Below are 19,972 nucleotides of genomic sequence, written 5' to 3'. Positions count from 1 at the left end.
GAATGGCACAGAGTGATCAGAAAGAGAATTTGAATGGCACATGAGTGATCAGAAGGGGAATAATCTTTCAGAATCTTTTTTTTCTAGCTTTTCCTCCTTTAAAATTGGGTGCGTCTTATACGGCGAAAAATACGGTATATTTAAGCTGCATCAAAACACAAGTGCCCTAATATTACAGGCCATTTTTATTAGAAAGCACATAGACTGAAAAGAAAATCCTGTTCTAGTGCGATGTAAATTTAATACGAGGAGAGGAGAAGAGAAGCAACATCTTTCTGTTACTCTCTGTCCTACAATCAGACTTTTGTCTGTGCATGAACTGATGGGCTCCTTGTGCTGCCTTTTGCTCCCATACTCCAGCCCTGCTGTACATGGACTGCAAAAGGCTGATGCCAGGTACCAAATTGTGCAGATACTTTATGGACTTTAAAATACAAAACGCTTCTGTAGGCCTTACAATTGTTTGGTTCATTTTCATATCCTATGACCTAAAATGATGCTTGCAAATAAAAAAATCATTATTAGTAACAATGCAAATTTTTAATTTGGTTGATCCTAGGCAGTCCTACAACTCACAATAGTAATATGCACGAATATTCAGGATAAACTGCTTTTATTACTTCAACCTCAGTACTTGTTTCCGCTAAAACCTACTGTACACTTGGTTGAATTCATTTTCTAATAAATTCCAATAATTATTAAATATATATTATGTAATTAATGTTATGGTAACTATACACCGCAAATGTTACCCAAGCTTTCCTTATCAAAACTTAATTTATTTATAGAGATCATTTGGAACAAAGCTTTTCAGGTTTCTCATTTCTGTTAATGAGCAGTATGATATACAGAAGTGATAAAAAATAACTTCATAAAACCAGTTGTCAGGAGTCTCCGGTTCAAATAAATACCATAAAAAATATACAGTATTATTTAATTTTGCTTTGTAGGTTCTCCAAAGTGCTAGTCATGTTTTGCAAAATTCTAGGCTTTGGGTCATGTAATCTGTATGTTCAGGTATAATAGAACAAGACCTGCAATCTCACACTGTGCAACTTTAAAGGACAGCTCGAATAGAAATGCTCTGGTTTAGATACATTGGTGGGTTGAACATGCAATGACATTGATTGTAAGCTCTTTGGGGCAGGGTCCCCTCCTCTTGTGTCCATGTCTGTATCTGTCTGTCATTTGCAACCCCTATTTAATGTACAACGCTACGTAATATGTTGGCGCTATATAAATCCTGTTTATTAAAAATAATAATAATAGTAAGAAGAAGAAGAAACAGAATCATGGGAACATATGCAGCATTTGGTAAGCAGTTGATGATTGAATTGATTGAGCTGATTGGGAATGGGGCACAACATGCACATATGTAGTGGGTTTGAAGGTTTGTGACGATGACTATATTCCCAGTCTTCTTTATCCAATGAGAGTTAGCCACTTCTCCATTATGTCTTAGAAAACGATTAAGTAGGGAGATTAGCATGAGTAACTGATAGCTTTGTGATAATGCTTTTTGTAAGGAAAGATCCAATAATATCTCCTACAGATCCAAAAACAACACTTGTCCAAAATGACCTCACCGTTTCTGTAGCAATATCACTAGCTGTGCAAACAGCAGTAAGAACATCAGCCTAGTCACAATAAACAGCAATATGGCTTCAGCATGGATTCCGAGCTAGTCACTTAAGTTGCCCTTGCACAGTTTTGGCAGCCGCTTTGTGCCTGTGGGCCTGACTCCCGAGCCAGCTGACAATGAGAAGTCTTCTTGGCTTTGATCTTCTGCTTTCCTTCATGTGACCTTTGCTGACGGATAAATTATTTCTTTCTAATCCATTCGAGAATATTAAATCCTTAAGGGTGCATGTTAGTCTTTCTTGTTCAAAGCCATGCTAATTTGCAATGCAATTTTCATTGTAAATATTATACAGTAAAGCCATCTTCTTAAGATCTTCTCTGTTCTGAAGAACAAATACCTAGAGTCTCCTCTAGGTATTTGGAAGACGTACAGCTTGTCTTACTGCATCCTTTCTTGCTTCCTTGTAAAATAGTGAGATGAATATCATATATATATATATATATATATATATATATATATATATATAAATATATATACACCCCTGTCATATGAGCCATGGAAGCTAGATATATATAAAGAGGATATACAGTGCCCTCCATAATGTTTGAGACACACCAACACATTTCTCTTTGACTTACCCCTCTGCTCCTCAATGTAAGTTTTAAATCAAACAAATCTAACATGATTATAGTGCACATTCCAGACTTTAGGTGTTTTGCATACATGTCAGTTTCATCATACCGTCCAATGTACAACAAATGTCTTTGTCCCAAACATTAGGAAAGACACTGTAGTTACAAACTGATGTAAAATAAAAGGGTATTAGTGAAAATGACAGAAAATAAAATGATGTTTCTTATGTCTCTAGTTTATTTTAAACTGTCAGTCTTTGGTTTACTAACTCCTAACACGCAGCATATATATGAAAAAGGTGTTATACCTGCTGAGGATTGTTAATTTGCTCAATTCATTCCTGGGATTTACACAACCATTCTGCAGCATAAGTCTGATGAGGCTATCCTTCTGCTCTCTTCTGTGGTATTTGGAATATTTGCATTTACTACACACAGTTTTCGCTCAATGCTGCTGTACAGTAAGTTGCTAATATGAAGAAAAATCGAGGCACTCAGTTGCTTTAAAAAATGCACTATTGCATTATTTGGACTTTAATATATGGCTATGGTAAACTTTAAAGTATGTTTTCTACGCATGCATTGCTTTTTCTCTTGTAGCTATTTTAAAGAAGTTGACTGAATGGCTGGCAGTAACCGTCTGGTTTGTAGGTTACTGCCAGTTAGTAGCCATTTTAATTATTATTAATGTTACACAGTACTTGTATAGCAACGACATAATAGACAGCACTGTACAAAGTCCATAGTCGTGTCACTAGCTGTCCCTCAAAGGAGCTCACAATCTAATGTCCCTACCATTGTCATATGTCTTTAATACAGTCCAGGGTCAATATTGGGAGGAAGCCAATTAACCTAACTGCATGTTTTTGGAATTTTGTTCAAAAGATTTAAAAGCAAAAAAGTCATATTGTGAATATAAGGGTAAGGTCTGCCACCTTCCAAATGAGAGACACCCTTTGTAAAACTAGCCAAATGATGGGCCTATGATTGCTGTTAAATCGGGGCATTCTAAAAAGAGATAAAAAATTTATTAATAAACTCCCTTCCTTTTTAGATTGCCCCAGGAGTAATCATAAGCCCATCATTCGGGTAGTTTTTCAAAAAAAAAAAAAAGTTAAGATAAGAGATACGATAGGTGAAATTGCTAAGTAAACAAAAAACGCATAGTAAATACATCCAAGGTTAAAAAAAATAATGGCTGACTTAAGCCGCATACACACCTGCAACGATAGTCGTTGGAAAGGATCTTTCACGATCCTTTCCAATGACTATTATTGCACGATGCATGAACGAATGCTGTACATACAGCACTGTTCTGCTCTATGGAGGGGGATAGCGGCGGAGCGGCACCCCGCTGCACGCTCTCTCTCTTCCCTTGCATTAGGATCGTTAGTCGTCCATCGTCCGTGGATCCGCCAGGACAGTGGTTCAGACGATGGCCGACTGGCGCTGTACACACGCCAGATTCTCACCCAATATCGGCCCTGAGCCGATTATCGGGCGAGAATCATTGGAGCTGTGTACGTAGCTTTAGTTCAATTAGTTGGGATTTACCATTTTCTTTTTTTTTTTTTTTTTTTTTTTTTAAAGAAAATGTTACCCTGAAATTGTTCATCTTCTGGAGCATTAAAACCTTTTTTTGCTTTCTTCAGCTCCTAAGAAGGTCAACATGTATCCTCCTGAGTTATACTGCAATAATGGGATGGTTATTGTATGCATTTGTAAGAATGTTTCTAGGGGAATGTGTACATGTATCTTTCTGTTTGAATGGATGTTTCAAAAGCCTGTTGCAAGAAGGAAACACACGGTATTGTATGGGGGTTTTATCCTTTTTTTTTATCAATTCCTTTTAGATATGGCTTGTGTGTTGCTTTTTATGCTGGTTATTGTATGATCCTAAACATGAAGAAATAAAGATTCAAAATAGGTGGAACGAAGATTATTCACTGACAACAAATTGAAAAACAAATTTGGGACTAAAGCTGAAAGACCTTCATGGTGTTTTTTATGAAAAGGAGCTTTTGTTAAAGATTTTTATATTCATTAGCAGCAGGTAGATAGTCATGTTTTTTATTAAACTTATTTATTTTTTATATGTGTCGGTCACACTTATTACAATTCTTTTTCAATCAATTGAAGTGTTTGATCATACTTATTTACACATCTTTTTTTCTACAATTACTATCTATATAGACCAGGTACATATATAAGTGCAATATTAGCAACTTGTTGCATAGAGCCAATCTCATTCCCTTTCTGGAGAAGCCCATCAACTTCTATTATCTAATTATTTCGTTAACTCTCCCTATTTTCAGCATTCAAATGTCACCTTTCTAGGAACGTACACTCCTCTAGACCTATACCCGCCAATCAAGGCATTTGGATATTCGCAAAATTCCTCCTACTGCTTGCAGAAATACTGGGGTGGGTTGCTGTATTTTTTTTTTTTTTTTTTTCACAATGCTATATACAGCACCCGGCTATGAACTGCATTGAGAAGCAGAGACCCAAGGATAACATAACAGGGTCTGTAATAAGAATGTTTAAAATAGTAAAGTTTTACCTAAAAAGTACATTGGCATGTGTGTTACTTCTCCTACCTCCTAGATAGTAAGCTCTACTGGGCAGGGTCCTCTCCTCCTCCTGGGTCACTGTCTGTCATTTGCAACCCCTAGTTAATGTACAGTGATGCTTAATATGTTAACGCTATATAAATCCTGTTTTTTATTATTAATATTAATAATAATAATAATAATAACAATAAACGAGGAGGAAAGAGAGGAACCAGAGAGTTAAAATAAGAATAAATGATTTAAGGGTACTTCAGGTTCTCTGTTAAAATTTTTTCTCTTGCGGGCCCTCAAATGAGTAACAATCAGTGTAGTATAAATGAAATGACCAAAGCACATACAACAGACATGCAGCAATAAGGTTACAGGCACAGTAGAGCTAGAGTACCGGTACATGCCAGGAAGTGCTCTACTATTTTTCAGGATTAATTGATTATTTTCTAAGGTTTTTTTTAAGCCAAAATTTACCATTCAATGTTTATTGAAGAAACAAAAAGCAAGCAAATGCTCAAAAAATAAAGGATGTTTTTTTTTTTTTCCAAAAATGAAAGCTGAATTCAGTTAGTCTGAATCGGCTCTACCATGTGGGACGTAGTCATCTTCTCAGTGCTGCAGGCACTCGATATTGCTCTCCTATGGTTGTATGAGAAAAAGTTTGGAGATTTTTTCAAGTAACAGTCACTCAGTTTAAATTCCTGGGCACTGACTGTTTGAATTAATTCAACTTTCTTTTTGGAAACACTGCAAAATATTGTATATTTGGCTGCATTGGGGATCCACCAGGAGAATGGTTGGAGCATAACCTAGAAAAAGGTGTTTTTAATTAATTTTCAATGTATTTAAGTTGCTGAACATTACTTAGATGCATACAGCTCTTTCCTCTTGAAAGAGTAAAATGCCTGAATAGTGTTTATAGAAGAACTTCCTATATAAATACATGTATTGAGAACTGTTTTGGTACATTTGAATTGGCCAGTCTAAGTTTTTTAGATATTGATTGTATAATATTTTTTTTGTATATAAAACAAATTATTGTATTTTTAATAGTCCAAAATAATCCCAATATTAATTTGAGCATTTGCTTGCTTGTTGTTTCTTCAATGTTAGTGCACCACTTTTTAAATTGACAAATTAGAAGCCACCACACAAAAACTATTCAGTTGACTGAAGAACTTTCTGGATGTTCCTTAAAGAATAGAAATTCTTTACTTTTTGTTGTTGGTCTTTAGGAAATGGAAGTGTGATAAATGGAAGTGTGAAGCCTGATTCTAGGTATTTGGGATTTTCCAGGATTCTGGTCTTGGCGAATGGATACAGTTGTAGTTGTAGTTTTCACTTACATGGCCCACCGATTACAAGACTCAGCACTGTATTTATGTGAGTGCTCACCTTGTATTTTTTTGTTTAAGGCACTGCTTGGTTTGGTAATGTGTAGAGATTTTAGTCTGTAGGAAACAACAATTTTACTTTCAAAGTTGTCCCCCTATAACCTATAAACTGAATTGCCTTCTTTCTCTCCAACTCCTGTTAACTAAACTTGGCCCTTCGGGATTTCATGCACGTAACTTGTGTGTTTAAACACCATGCATCATAAATCTTCCATACACCTGAAATAGACTCTTGTTTAGACCATTTTCCTTTTCACAACTACAACATAGACATTGAGAATAGGCCCAACCCTAAGTAAAAATAAACTTTATATAGAAAGGCGCCACTGTGAGTTTTAGAGGGATTTAATTGTAGCGGGTTTTATGTGTTCCTGTTCTGCCTATTTTTTCCTTTTCCTAGTTCACTGAATATTCCAATCTATCGTAGGTGGTTAGTAAATGAACATGCTTGTACAACACAATAAATCACTTGTTTGCATGTCATGTACATAAAGCCTTCTGTTTTTCTTCTTTTAGGCCAGGTAATTAGAGCGAGAAGAATAGTAGAACCGGTGCAGAAAGAAACTTACAAATATGAATTTGGAAATATTCCAACAGAATGGGAAGGTAATTGTTTGTATTTTACTATTTATTGACGGTAATGCTAGATGACAAAAGTAGTACAATTGTAAATAATCTGAGGAATGTTCTTTTGCCTTAATCTGGGTTTATTGATGTGTTTATATATATATTATTATAAATATATGTATTTATGTATGTGTGTGTGTATATATATATATATATATATATATATATATAATACTACAATACAATAGGGTGGACAATGACGTAAAGTGTTATGCCTGTCTTCGTTGGGAGACCAGTCCTTTAGGAATACAGCCTCTGTAATGTGCAAAAGCCTAAGGCTACACACACATGCAATATTAATTATAGTTGGAAACGAACGACTAATGACCGATTGTCCGATAATTGTTAACAAACAAAGTGCACATTGACTGGGCAACGACGCCAATGAAAGAGGAATATCGCTGGAAATGAACGACCGTCCTGGCGGATCTGATAGGGCGACGATTGTTCGCTATCTATTGTGTGTACGGTCGTTCAGTGATGGTGGATTATATTTGAACAATCGTATCGTTACAGCATGTACAGAATTGTGCACAATACGATCGTTCAAAATAATTGTGCATAATCGTTGCTCGGTCGGTAATCATTTATTTTCTAACGACAATTATTGCATGTGTGTACGTAGCCTAAGACAAGACTCTTCAGTTTAGGACCAAGCATTTGCCATCCTCCCATTCAATTCTGGTACTGTATTGTATGTTTTCCCCCCAGAAATTTATTTAAGCTGGTTAGGGAAAGCTCTAGCTGGGTGGTGAAAAAGTGGGCAGGGTAACACGTGACAAAATTAGTGTTCCCAGTTGTTGTTGTTGTTGTTGCCTTAGGAATCTAGTAACGCCTATAATTCTGTCAGCTTTCTACTACCCCCCTATACTTTGTTCTAACCCCTTAGCATGTCCCATTTTTCTATTGCCTTTGTATTATGCCACCACTGTCCAGTGGCCCAATATTGTGATACAACGTTTTAGTAACCACCCAGAAACTGGGTGGTTGCTGAAAAGTGCTGGGTAGTGCCCCCGGCTAAAAGTGGCTGGGGAGAAAACTGATTTTACATTAGGATGTCGGAGTACCTGTCTGTGATAGATCAATTTTGGAGGACTGATTGTCCAGCTAGGAGGAAGGCAGCAATGATAAGCAGCAATAACGTATATATAATTTGGCAATAGTAAGGAATAAAGTATATATAATTTGCTGTGTTTCCCGCTAAACAATATGTATTTTACCCTTGCATCACTGAAAGGCTCAACTTTTTAATGGCAGTTGCATGGAGACCTAAATGTTGCACGAAAATGACAGGGATGTGGACAGGGGTTGTTTAAAGTGTATCTAAACTGAAAATTAATTAAACATAATGCAGCTTATTGGCTCTTAGATGAGGGGCCTGTCTTTAGTTTGTTTTTTCAGATTTTTTTCAGGGAGACATGGTTGCCACCAAGACAGCTGGACTTTAAATCTGTCTACCTTTGTTCATCCCCATTACATAGAGAATGATGGGAAAAGTAGCATACATAAAGATCAACCATTATTTTTATGTATGATCAGAACCAATATTTTTATGTATGAGCAGAAAATGGCCTAAGCCTAAACGTGAAAACCAATGCAGCCCCTACACAGACTGATGAGACACAGATTTACACTTTTTTGTTCTTGGGTTTAGATAAACTTAACGCAGTTCAGCCTTAAATTAATAAATATAAACATGCTGCTACTATTTTAAAAGGTGACTTTTATGAACAGTATTGTAATGTGTTAGAAAAATTTGCGGCTCAAGGATATAGGCAGCTGAAGATTTATGCAAATTTGAACTTTTCCTTGCGAAATTCAAGCTTGACCCTGTCCTTGTAAACAAAGGGTTTGGAGCTAAGTGTTTTGGGCAGCTGTGGAGTACATTGAATTTCCATAATTGCAAATTATACATAAACAAGAGTTTAAAACAAAATTTGCATTTGTCATAGTTTTTCCATACGGTACATCTAAAAACTTTAAAAAAGGTTCTTGATTTATCTTAGCAGGTTGCCTAATTCAGGACACCTAAGTGTCATATTAGTAACTGCAAATATGGTTTGTTGCCAACATTTGAATATCTAATCACCACTGTCCGACTCCCCACCCCCCTTTCATATTGCTCTTCCTCTGCAAATTACCATTCCACAATTTTCATGCTGAATGGTCACCTATTGTCTTTGCTGATAGAATATTTTATTTACTTCTTCCTTGTGTCAGCAGCGCTCATGAAAGCCTATCCGTCATTGCCAGGGCCTATGGAGATTTAGAAAGAGCATGCCTCTCTCTGCATTTTATTGCCTGCTTGTTCTAGCCTCCCGATTTCCCGTAGCATTTAGTGATTAATGGCAGTTCTAATTTGCATGCTCACTTTTATGCTCATTAAAGTGTATTATGTGCCAGTAGGAGTATAAAAGTTCAATGGAAATCTCATGCATACTAATCAAAATGCAAATAAGCGCAGATGAAAGAATGCCGGGTCTCGATAGGTATGGGATGTCCAGTTATCTTTGTAAGCTGTGTTCAAGTACAAACAGCGCCGCTTAAAGTGGATCTGTCACATATGAAGTAATATCACAGTGCTGCAGAGCCAACCAAGAAATTATTTTTACATTATTGAATTCATGCTGCCATTGCTGAGTAAATATATGTGAAAAATCTGCGTAGGGTTGGAAATTCTCAACCCTGCCTAAATCTTGCATATTATTATTCCATATGGTTATACCAGACTGTATTTTATTTTCAATTGTTGCATTCATCTTCACACTGACAAACTAATCAGGGACTGCTGTCAATTGAAGTGTTCTTTTCTTGGTACCAAGATTCCTTTTTATACTACCGGAGTACGATGATTTCCTAGCACAGCCATCTAGATGAGTAAATGTGTTTCTTGGTCCAGAAGCTTGATTCAGATAAAGCTCAACTACTGGCAAATATATATACAAACATGGTTTAGGCTTATATATGGAAGCTGCTTTCCTGTCAAATTATTTGTATTTCTGTTCACTCAGTCCTGAGATTTACACAACATTTGGCAGATCTATAGCAATCCTTTTGACTTAACTTTTTATTAGCAGTTAATATATCAAAATTATGCACCTACTGCTCCCAACCTAGGAATGGACAGTAAAAGAGCAGAAGGAGCTCACCCTTCATCTTACTCTGCTCCATATTCCTTTCAGCATGTTATATATCATGTGCACACACTAGATTAGCTGTACGGGGAATTTGGAGACTCATACCAAATACAGGTACTTGAAAAAATGAACATCACTATATTTAATATACAGAACTGTGGAGTAGAAGCATTAACTGGCTGACATGAACAGGGCATCAGTGCATGCAATGTTAGAGAGTAGGACTTTGGCACAACATTCAATCGTCTGGTCATGCCAATTACTTGCTTGACTTCCTGTCCCCTGGCACTCTCTCAGTAATCCAAACTAATAAATAGAAAGATTGCCACAAGACATAATTATATGAGTGTCTTTGGTGCACATAATCATCTTATACGATTTTGTTACTTTTTTATTTACTGATATTGAAGAAATGAATTTACAGGCTGCATAGAACATTTTGGTTTGGTTTTTGGTTTCATGTTACTCCTTACTCCTTGGTGGCACTTGCATTCCCATTGCTGCCCTGCCATACCAGTACTTCTTTATATGGAAGTATGTCATTTGTCTGTTTTCCCGTGACAGAGCTGTTGCTTATCACAACATGGAGCGTTTTGTCGCTTCACAAGTATTTGACTTGTTTAAAGCTGCACTAAACCCTTTGAATTATTTGCTACCAGGGACATGGCTTGTTCTTTCTCCAATAAATTAACCTTACCCGCCTAATTGCAACTTTCTAAATACTCACCTGTCCCTGGCTGCCCAAAATATCCCAGCAAAATCTGCTGGGCTGCCCATAAACAGCCTAAAGTTTTTTATAAATATTACCAAACAGACAGGCAAATATGTTTTATTTCAGGCTCAGAGTTGTCTGTCTCTTCTGCAATAATCTGCAAATTCTTTTTTGCAGAAGAATAAAAAATTGTTACGTGGTATATATATATGAATACATTACAAATGCTGCTCAGATGTTTTGCTGTAATACAAAACATGATTTCCCAGCAAGAGTAGTGAGAGATAAGCACTGGGCATGCTGTATATTTGTATATGCCCTGTGTACTTTGTTAAAACCTTTTTTGGTTTCAATATTTTTATTGCGTTTTACGAGAGAAGGGTAAACAATTCAATGAAAACCATATATCAAAGCTAATGACACCCAAAAGGTTAAAGATATTCCAAAAATAGGAAAGGTTGAAAGTAACAATGTAGATGGAAACTCATTTGTAACTGAAACGGCATTTACATATTACACCTTGAGCCGATTAGGAGCTGACGGGTGTCAATTGTCTGAGCCCGTTATTGGCAATATATTGATATGTGTTACATTCTAAACTAAAAATCATAAATAACTGTCACTGTTAAAGTCACAAGGCCAATATTGGTCACTTAAACAGATCCTGAAATCCCTACGTGGGTATCAGGGGAAAGGGAAGAGGAGGATAGCGAAATAGGGAACAGGTCTAAAGCCATCGGGTTTACAACTTCGGAATTTAGTCTTAGGAGGGGTTTGAGTAGATCACAGTTTGGAATGTACGATCCCAACCTATGGGCATATAGTAATCATCCCGGGGACTCCAGACACGCTGGAATTTAGCTACAGAGTTTGTGAGTATGGCCCTCGATTTTACATTAGCAAGAAAATGTTAAAATCTTTTACCTTTTTGGGCATACTTGGGCCTGTCCATGGTCCTCAAGAGATCAACCAAGATTAGGTGATCAATGTATGATGAACTGATACAATTTACAAGAGAGCTAGAGACCCAGGTCTGGTCTCTGGGAAAAGCACTGGTACACTTCATGGACTGTTCCAGATTTGTCTAATACTTGCAATGTACAACAAACTTTATTATATTTATCCGAATAGTCAGAGATGATTTGTGATTGGAAATAAAAGGATGAAATTACGTTGCAATAAGTTAAGCATATTAATGCATCTCTGACCTTTTTGAGAAAGTTAACAATTTGTATTAAACTGTTTTTACAAGGTGTAGATGAGGTGGATTTGAAGTAATGGACATGAAACGGCCATTAATCAAGTTGACAAACTACTACATTCATTTTGACTCATAAGCAGTGGCCTTTCTAATGGCAGTTTATGACACAGTTGCTCTTTGTTTGAAAGGTTATGCTATCGGGAACACATCTTGAACTTTCCTCTTACCTTTCTCTATATAAAATCTGTTCCAGTGTTGCGCCGCATTAGCCAGAGAGTTAATTTCATTGTCTGACATTTTGCTCCCTTTAAGCTGCCCACTGGTGTTGTAACTGATCAATGATTTGTTCTTCTGTGTGTGAGAAGACAAGAATTTATGCTATTGTGAGAAAGTAAATGATGATGTTTTCATGTCTCAGCCATTACATAAGTTTGGGTGGGACAGATTTTTTTTTTTTCATTTCTTGTATTTCTCAACCACCATTTAGTGAAGATTGCAGAAACAAAAAAAATAGTTTCCACTAATAATATTATTATTATTATTATTATTAATAATAATAATAAACAGGATTTATATAGGGCCAAAATATTACGTAATGCTGTACATTAAATAGGGATTGCAAATGACAGACAGATACAGACAGTGACACTGCAGGAGGAGAGGACCCTGGCTCAAAAAAGCTTACAATCCAGGAGGTGAGGAAAAGTATCACACAATAGGCAAGGGAATATGGAATGGTGGGTGAGTAGTGAGAGTTTTAAAGATAGAAGAAGACAGGTAGGCAAGTTTGATAAAACGGGTTTTGAGTGCTCTTTTAAATGAGCAGAAAGTGGGAGCAAGCCGAATAGGGCAAGGAAGACCATTCCAGAGAGTCGGAGCAGCTCTAGAGAAGTCTTGGAGCTGTGCATGTGATGAGGTTATGAGTGAGGAAGTCATTAGTAGGTCATTGGAGGAGCGAAGAGAGCGCCTGGGGGAGTATTTTTCTATCAGTTCAGAAAGGTAAGTGGGACAAAACCTGTGGAGGGATTTGAGGAGGAGCGGTGGGAAGGATTGATGAGTCTGGCTGCAGCGTTCATAATAGATTATTGATGAGAGAGTCGGGTTAGTGGAATACCAGAGAGGGGAATGTTACAGTAGTCCAGATGAGAGGGCTTGTACAAGGAGTTTGGGGGTCTCAGGGGACAGGTAGGGGCGGATTTTGGAGATGTTGCGCAAGTAAAATTGACAGGACCTGGAAATGTTCTGAATATGGGGGGTAAATGAGAGGGCAGAATTGAGGGTAATTCCAAGACAATGTGACAATGTGCTGAGGGGAGGGACGAATGATGGGGAGATTTGGAATTTAAGGGGGGGGGGGGATTACTATTTGTTACAATATTGTAATTTGTTATTTCTAATGCCACAATGATTTATAGCTTCATATAGAGATTAGCCTTTGTGAAGCTTAATTTTAAATACTGTTAGCTTTTATATACTGTTAAGGTTTGATATAAAATTCTATTATTTTAAAGAATAGCAGGTCTGGTGACCTCTCTGCTAAGTAATTTTTACCATTTATAGATGAAGAGTTCAACTGCAATCTGCCTCATACATTGCTCTGTTAAGAAAATAACAATCATTTTTTGTGAATGACTAAAACATTAAAAATAAAAACACCAACCGCTAAAAAGCGTGAGCATTGTAAGTAGGTAAATAAGTTCCAGATAGGTATGCCAAGGGTCTTATGAACGGGTATGTATGGTTTTCATAGCTTTTTTTTTCACACACAGCTTTTCACATAAGATTTATACATTTTTCTAATTGAAGAAGAAAAAATTAGAGTTTCTAATTCTTCTGATTCTAAGTTTCTAATCTCAGCCAGGACACTTTCTGCATGGAGTTTGTATATTCTCTTTGTTTATGTGGGTTTTCTTTGGAAACTGCTTCAGCCCACATCCCAAACATACTGGCAGACGAATTGGACTTTATCTCCAAAATATTCTTAGACTGTTTTGGAACATTAGACTATGACCATAAACAAAAAATGTTGAGCTCCTCTAGGGCACCATTAGTGGCTTGTAAAGTGCTGTGTAGGTTCAGCGCCATATAAATAATATAATATTTTAATGAAATTTAACACACAGAGTGGAAAGGAGAGTCACTAAACTATTGAAGACAAAAGATGGTGGTGACAGCACAATTGAGTAAGTAAAAACTGGCAGTGTTAAGAAAAGAGGAAAGATGGGGAATGTGGGAGGAGAGGTGGGAATAGGAAAGGCAGCTATCCAGGTGAGCACCCTGCAAGTATGAAAGGCTCCTATAAATGCAGAAATAGATGGTCAGTGTAAGTTGTAAAACATATATTCTTTTTATTCAATTAAGTCAATATTAGATCACAGTTAGTTATGCTATCATTGAGCTTTTTTCTTGTAGGTAGATAGATAGGACACAAATGAGACTTTAGGGGCAGGTTCACATTGCAGTGGCGTTTCTTTAAAAACTAGCGTCTGCACATTTGACAGCTGTATTCATTCCCTATGGGGCTGCTGCAGGGAGATGCTACCACAAAACGTTTCTAGAGAGGCAGCAGTTCCTATTGCAGAAAAAAAGGGTAAACCCACCACAAACTCACCACAGGTGTTAACCTAGCCAAAAGGCACCCAACCTGTAAAAAAAAATCGTAAAACTTACAAAGAATGCCAATTTTTAAATATTTTGAGAACTAAACTCTAAATATACCAAAATTTGCATATCAGATTTTCAATTCAATGGAAATGCAGTTGACCTTTAACTTATAGACCTGTGTTTCTTGGCCTTTTCTAACATGGGGGAACCATTGAAATAACTTTCAGGTCTTCAAGGAACCCCTGCTATACTTACTATATCTACAGCTCACAATATAATACTATGGTGGTCAAGATGCCGCTTACATTGCTGGTCATCGGGAAGAATGTCACCCTTACAAATACCCAAATTAATGCTTGGTGTAAGTTACACTGACCTGAGAATCACAAACTACTCATTACTTACAAAAACCCTAGCAACCTCTTAAGGAAGCCTAGGGTTCCCTGGTACCCTGATTGAGAAACCCCTCTTTTTAGAGTTTAGCTAAACTTTTTTCATATATGCCTAAATATTGCTAATTTTGTGGCATATAGAATATTGAAATAGTTAGTTGTAAAGTGAAAACTGAGGTAGGAAAGTTTGTGAGAAACCCTTTGGAATTTAAAGCCTATGTTGCAAGGAGAATAGGATGGGAGGGAGATATTTATGGCATTTTATTTATTGTTGTGATAGTTAGGCCTGGCTGCATTCATTATTTGGGGTTAGTTTATTATGTGCAAATGCAGAAAATGGTCTGTTCAACTTACGTGCTTGTTACCTCCAGTGCACTAAATACTAAACTATGCTATAGACTTTCCCAGTTTTTTTTTTTTTTTGGATGGTTTCCTCTATGTTATAAATGAGGAAAAGGAAACGTTATTGTAGCCCAAATCAAGGAACCAGCTCCTTCATGGATACAGTACTATGTCATTGTTTTTTGCTACTGGGCACTCACTATGTGAAAATAAAGTAAAAACCTAAGAAAAGCAAACAAATGCAGCAAGTACATCTAAGGACCTGTATGTTTCAAAATATGAAATGACACGAGTTTACATTTTTACCTTGTTTCCACTGTCACTTGGCTTGCTATACACATACATTTATTTGCTTTAGGGAGATCATTTCCATTTGTACATGAAACAGTATCATAGTTAGTTTAGGCCTATATGAGAAGCTCTTCCCTCTTCCTATTACCCCGATATGTGGTTTTCTGGTTTGAAAATAAGCATGTATCACATTTTCACAAAGCTCCTTTCCTTTATGAAAGGCAGACTTGGCTTTGTGACAACATTTGGCTTTCTGTTTGACATCCATTATTTATGAAGTCTTTGCTTTAGAGGATTTTAAAAATAAAATTATTGAAGCACACATTGCTTCTGTATGAAAAATGATCTTGTATCAAGTAAAGTTTTTCATGGTTTGTGGTAGTAGGAGATATTGGATATAGTTTGTGTGGTTTTTCAACTGTTTACAGTTGAGTGATATCTTCATTTCTGTTATGACACAAATGCTCATACAAGTTAAGCCTCGGACATTGCTATAATGAATGAACTGCCGTGATATATTCACAAACCTAAGCATGAACATGGGGCTGTCATTAAAATTCACACTTTGCTGGGGAATATGCCAGCATTACCAAATCACATTATTCTGAATACAAAGGACCTCTTCTTGAATAAAATGCTGTTGACCCTAAGCTTTCTTATGGGGACCTAAAGCCTAAGCAATGATCATATACTCATTTAGGAGCATTGTGGCTGATTCACATAGTTAGAGACTCCAGATAGGCCATTTCTTTCCAATCTGAGTGGCCCTGGTAGATTTGTAAATCAAGAAATCAGAGCCTGTGTCTGCATATACACATCTCAAATTTATTGCAAATGCTTGGCACCAGGGAGCAGTAAACAACTTGGTTTATAACCACTAGTCTGAACATAGCCCATAAATGCAACGTAAATTGGGTATATACAGTCTGTCGCACTTGCACTGTCAAACTATACATATATCTGCTTTTCACATTAAGACAGAAATTGGGTAATAATCACAACTAAGGTGCCAGTATTCATCTAACACAGTGCAGAGAATGCATTATAACTGTAGAGAGACGGGTTGGATAACTTTACCAGGTCGAGTAACTGAGCTCCCCTCTGCACTTTTTTTTTCCCCACTTAAATAGGACCCTTTATTTTTACACAGTATTTATATAGCGCTGACATATAACGCAGCACTTTACAAAGTCCATAGTCATATTATTAACTGTCCCTTGGAGCTCACAATCTAATTCCCCTAACATAGTCATAAATCATTAACATAGTCTGAGGACAATTTTTGAGGGTCGATTAACTTAACTGCATGTTTTTGGGATGTGGGAGGAAACCCAGGCGGACACTGGGAGAACATACAAACTCCTTGCACATAGTGTCCTGGCGGGAATATGAACCTAGAATCCAGTCCGGCAAAGGCCAGAGTGCTATCCACTAAGCTAGCTGTGCTGACTCTTCTTTTTGAGTCCATAAACAAGCACGTAGGAGTGCACATTTGTAAAGCATTTCACTGTTTTATAACTTTTTTTTAAAGTTAATTGTATTTTTAATAGATGTATCCATCTGTTAAGTGCAACCCTTCTAATCTGATCCTTACTATGCTTCTTGATCCAGCAAAATCACACCTGGCTTATCACCCTTGCATGCCATACCATTTTATTGGCTCTTTATAGGACTACATAGGGCAATGGGCAAAAGCACAGTAAAGTTCTCTAGATAAGGGCAAGTTTTCGATCAGGTGGACTACCTTGAGCATGAGGGTGCATTCATGAAAAGACAACTTGTGTAGAAGGTACAGTTGTTATTTTAGGTAACTGTTTGCACAAAAAACATTTTTTTTTACCAGACCCTTAGAGCCTCTTATAGACATTGGATTATTGTCACTGTAAATGCTCACTCGTGATTGCAATGACAGATGAACAAACAAGTGCCGTACACACAGTGCCATTATGTTCAATGGGGGAAGGGGGAGAAAAAGAGATCAGTACCCTGCTTGGCTGTGCACATTGGTTCTTCATCAATTCGCCATGGCATTGGTGAACTGTTGTATACATGTCAGATTTTAGCCCGAGACAAACAAAACTGTGCAGCCCAGACAGAATCATCTGACATGTAAATTAAGCTCAAATGTGTCAGGATTCACCTTCAAGCCTGCTATGTAGTAATTACATTACTTTAAAGCCTTCCATTTTTTTAACTTATTGAATATTTTCATTTATTTAACTGACAGCAAACTTTTTCACTACCTTTGCTTTTACCTAGCAAAGTTCACTTTAAAATTAATTTAGATATAGAAATTTAAAACCTCTAAAACATGATAATACTTTTCATGACTTTTTTACACGTTCCCAAGAACATTCACAATGTTTTTTTAAACATTGTAATTTGGAAGAGGTTCGACCTTAGCAGTAGGGTGTGAAGACGTATTTACAGCAATTCCAAATCTTATGTGCACCATACAGCCCAGTGTAATGTACAAAACTCAGCTAATATCATGCAGTGCTTTTTAATAAGTTGCAAGCAGTTGGACTGTATCCAGAGCACAAGGAAGAGATTGGCTTATTACTGCTGTATGATTTATATAGTTCCCTTAAGCTCCCATAGTCTCTGAAAGCATACAGCTAAATAACGGTAAGGTAATGGGAGCTTTTAGAGAAGGTTTCTCCATGCTTTGGGGAATTTCTCAGAGATAAACATTTTTATTTATTTTTTTTTTACTTTTGAAAGATGTTGAAAAATTCATTAGCTGGCCATTTGTGTAAGAATGAAGATCTGGAATCTTTTCAAAATGATTCCTTGCTCTTTAGGATTCATAATGTTTGTTCTTTGTCCTGCTCTTTCTTTTATGATTTAAATGTGTTCTAATTTAATGTCTTCTGTTTTCCATTGCAGCATGGATCAGAGGCAAAAGGAAAGACCCCCCAACAATTGAGGTGAGGTTAAAGAAGGACCAAAGATGACATGCTCATAGACTTCAATGAAAAACTTTTTAAAATTTAGTATCCACCCATTGTTGGTTTTGCAGCTGCAAAACGATTGGTATTATACAAATGATGAATTTATGACCCCTAAAATGCTGACATTTAGTATTTGTATATTCTTTAAATGTATATTCTTTATTCTGTATATACAGCTGACATTAACTACAGCTGGAATTAACAACACCAGCAAGTAGGGAAACCTTTAGCATTATTGCAGTTAAATGGCTAAACATGTCTGCAAATGCCTGGTTTTTTGTTTTCTTGGGAAAATTTCCCTTTCTGTCCCCAAAACACAATCAGAAGTTAAGAAATAAAAATGAGGAAGATCTATGCCTTAACACAGTCAGTGAAGTCAGTCCAGAAAGCAGTGGGAAGGATGAGGTGCAGCTAGCTCTTGATCTACAAGTAATATGCTTGTATGGACAAAGCTATGCGCTCCCCTACAAAATGTTCTCAGCCCACTATAGTGGAGGAAGTCCTAGTCAACATTAGGAGCAATTCCTCAGCAATGTAGGTACCCCATCACCGTAATCTGCATGGTTGTCACTGGCGGAACCCACAGGTATTTGTAATACTTTAGGTGTGTGTGTATGTATATGTGTGTGTGTGTATATGTGTATATATATATATATATATATATATATATATATATATATAAAATGTGTTTGTGTGTTTGTTTGCTTCGGCATCTGCATTTACCATACATATATACACTATTTAATAGGAAGCCAAAGTTCTAGTTTAACATATAACTAACATTTAACTAACCCTCAACTAAGTTATACTTTAAAAAACACTAGCTGATTACCCAGCATTGCCTGGGTATTTGTTTATTGCAATCTTATATTATACAGGAAAAGGAATCAAATAAAGCTATAGTGATTTTTCTTGTCTACGTTGTTGTTTAATTATTTTGCCTTTGATTGCACTCGGCCAATTGACTTACATTTTCTCGAATGTTAAAGGCCAAAAATTTGTAAGAGAGTCCAAAAAAAGTATGTAAAAATATAAGAAAAAGGCACACTGTCACTGAGCAATACATACATACATACATGGAAATATACCTCTGACATATACCACAGCACTGTACAAAGATCAGCGGTGCACTCACATGTCTTGCAAGTTTGGTTTAAATGTCTTGATGCGTTTCGAGTGATGGCGGAACATTGCAAGTTTTGTTGAAATGTCCCCATGCGCTTCCTAGCGATCACATACACATACATACACACATACATACAAATATAGCTCAGACATATAGCACAGTGCTGTACAAAGATGACTGGTGCACTCACATGAGTCTCAGTCATATGTATGGCAAGTTTGGCTGAAATGTCTCCATGCGTTTTCAAGTGATGGTGGAACATACATACATACTATTTTATATATATAGATTAAACAACTCTATGGGTTTTTATTAAACTAAAGTGTAGTTCTCTTTTCCATGAAATGTTTGAAAAAAATCTGGTGATTTCTGCACAATGTCACCATTTTAATGAAATACATACCTTAGGAGTTA

At 36.6% G+C, this 19,972-nt stretch overlaps 1 protein-coding gene across 2 annotated transcripts in view; it reads left to right on the top strand.

Annotated features, from left to right (window-relative positions):
• The window catches only part of NDUFAF2 (NADH:ubiquinone oxidoreductase complex assembly factor 2), a 64,625-nt gene that overhangs the window by 20,743 nt on the left and 23,910 nt on the right, over positions 1–19,972 (top strand). Inside the window, exons 2-4 of one of the 2 annotated variants that reach the window (XM_072416381.1) lie at positions 6,014–6,161; positions 6,689–6,778; positions 18,368–18,408. In XM_072416381.1, coding sequence (XP_072272482.1) covers positions 6,092–6,161; positions 6,689–6,778; positions 18,368–18,408 — 201 coding nt within the window. In that variant the 5' untranslated portion in view covers positions 6,014–6,091. The remainder of the gene's footprint in view (positions 1–6,013; positions 6,162–6,688; positions 6,779–18,367; positions 18,409–19,972) is intronic. The other variant, XM_072416380.1, reaches the window with a different exon arrangement.

This window comes from Pyxicephalus adspersus, chromosome 6 (assembly GCF_032062135.1).
Source record: "Pyxicephalus adspersus chromosome 6, UCB_Pads_2.0, whole genome shotgun sequence".
Taxonomy (NCBI): Eukaryota; Metazoa; Chordata; class Amphibia; order Anura; family Pyxicephalidae; genus Pyxicephalus; species Pyxicephalus adspersus.
The sequence above is the reverse complement of the archived record's forward strand: the minus strand, read 5'-3'. Positions and strand labels throughout refer to the sequence as shown.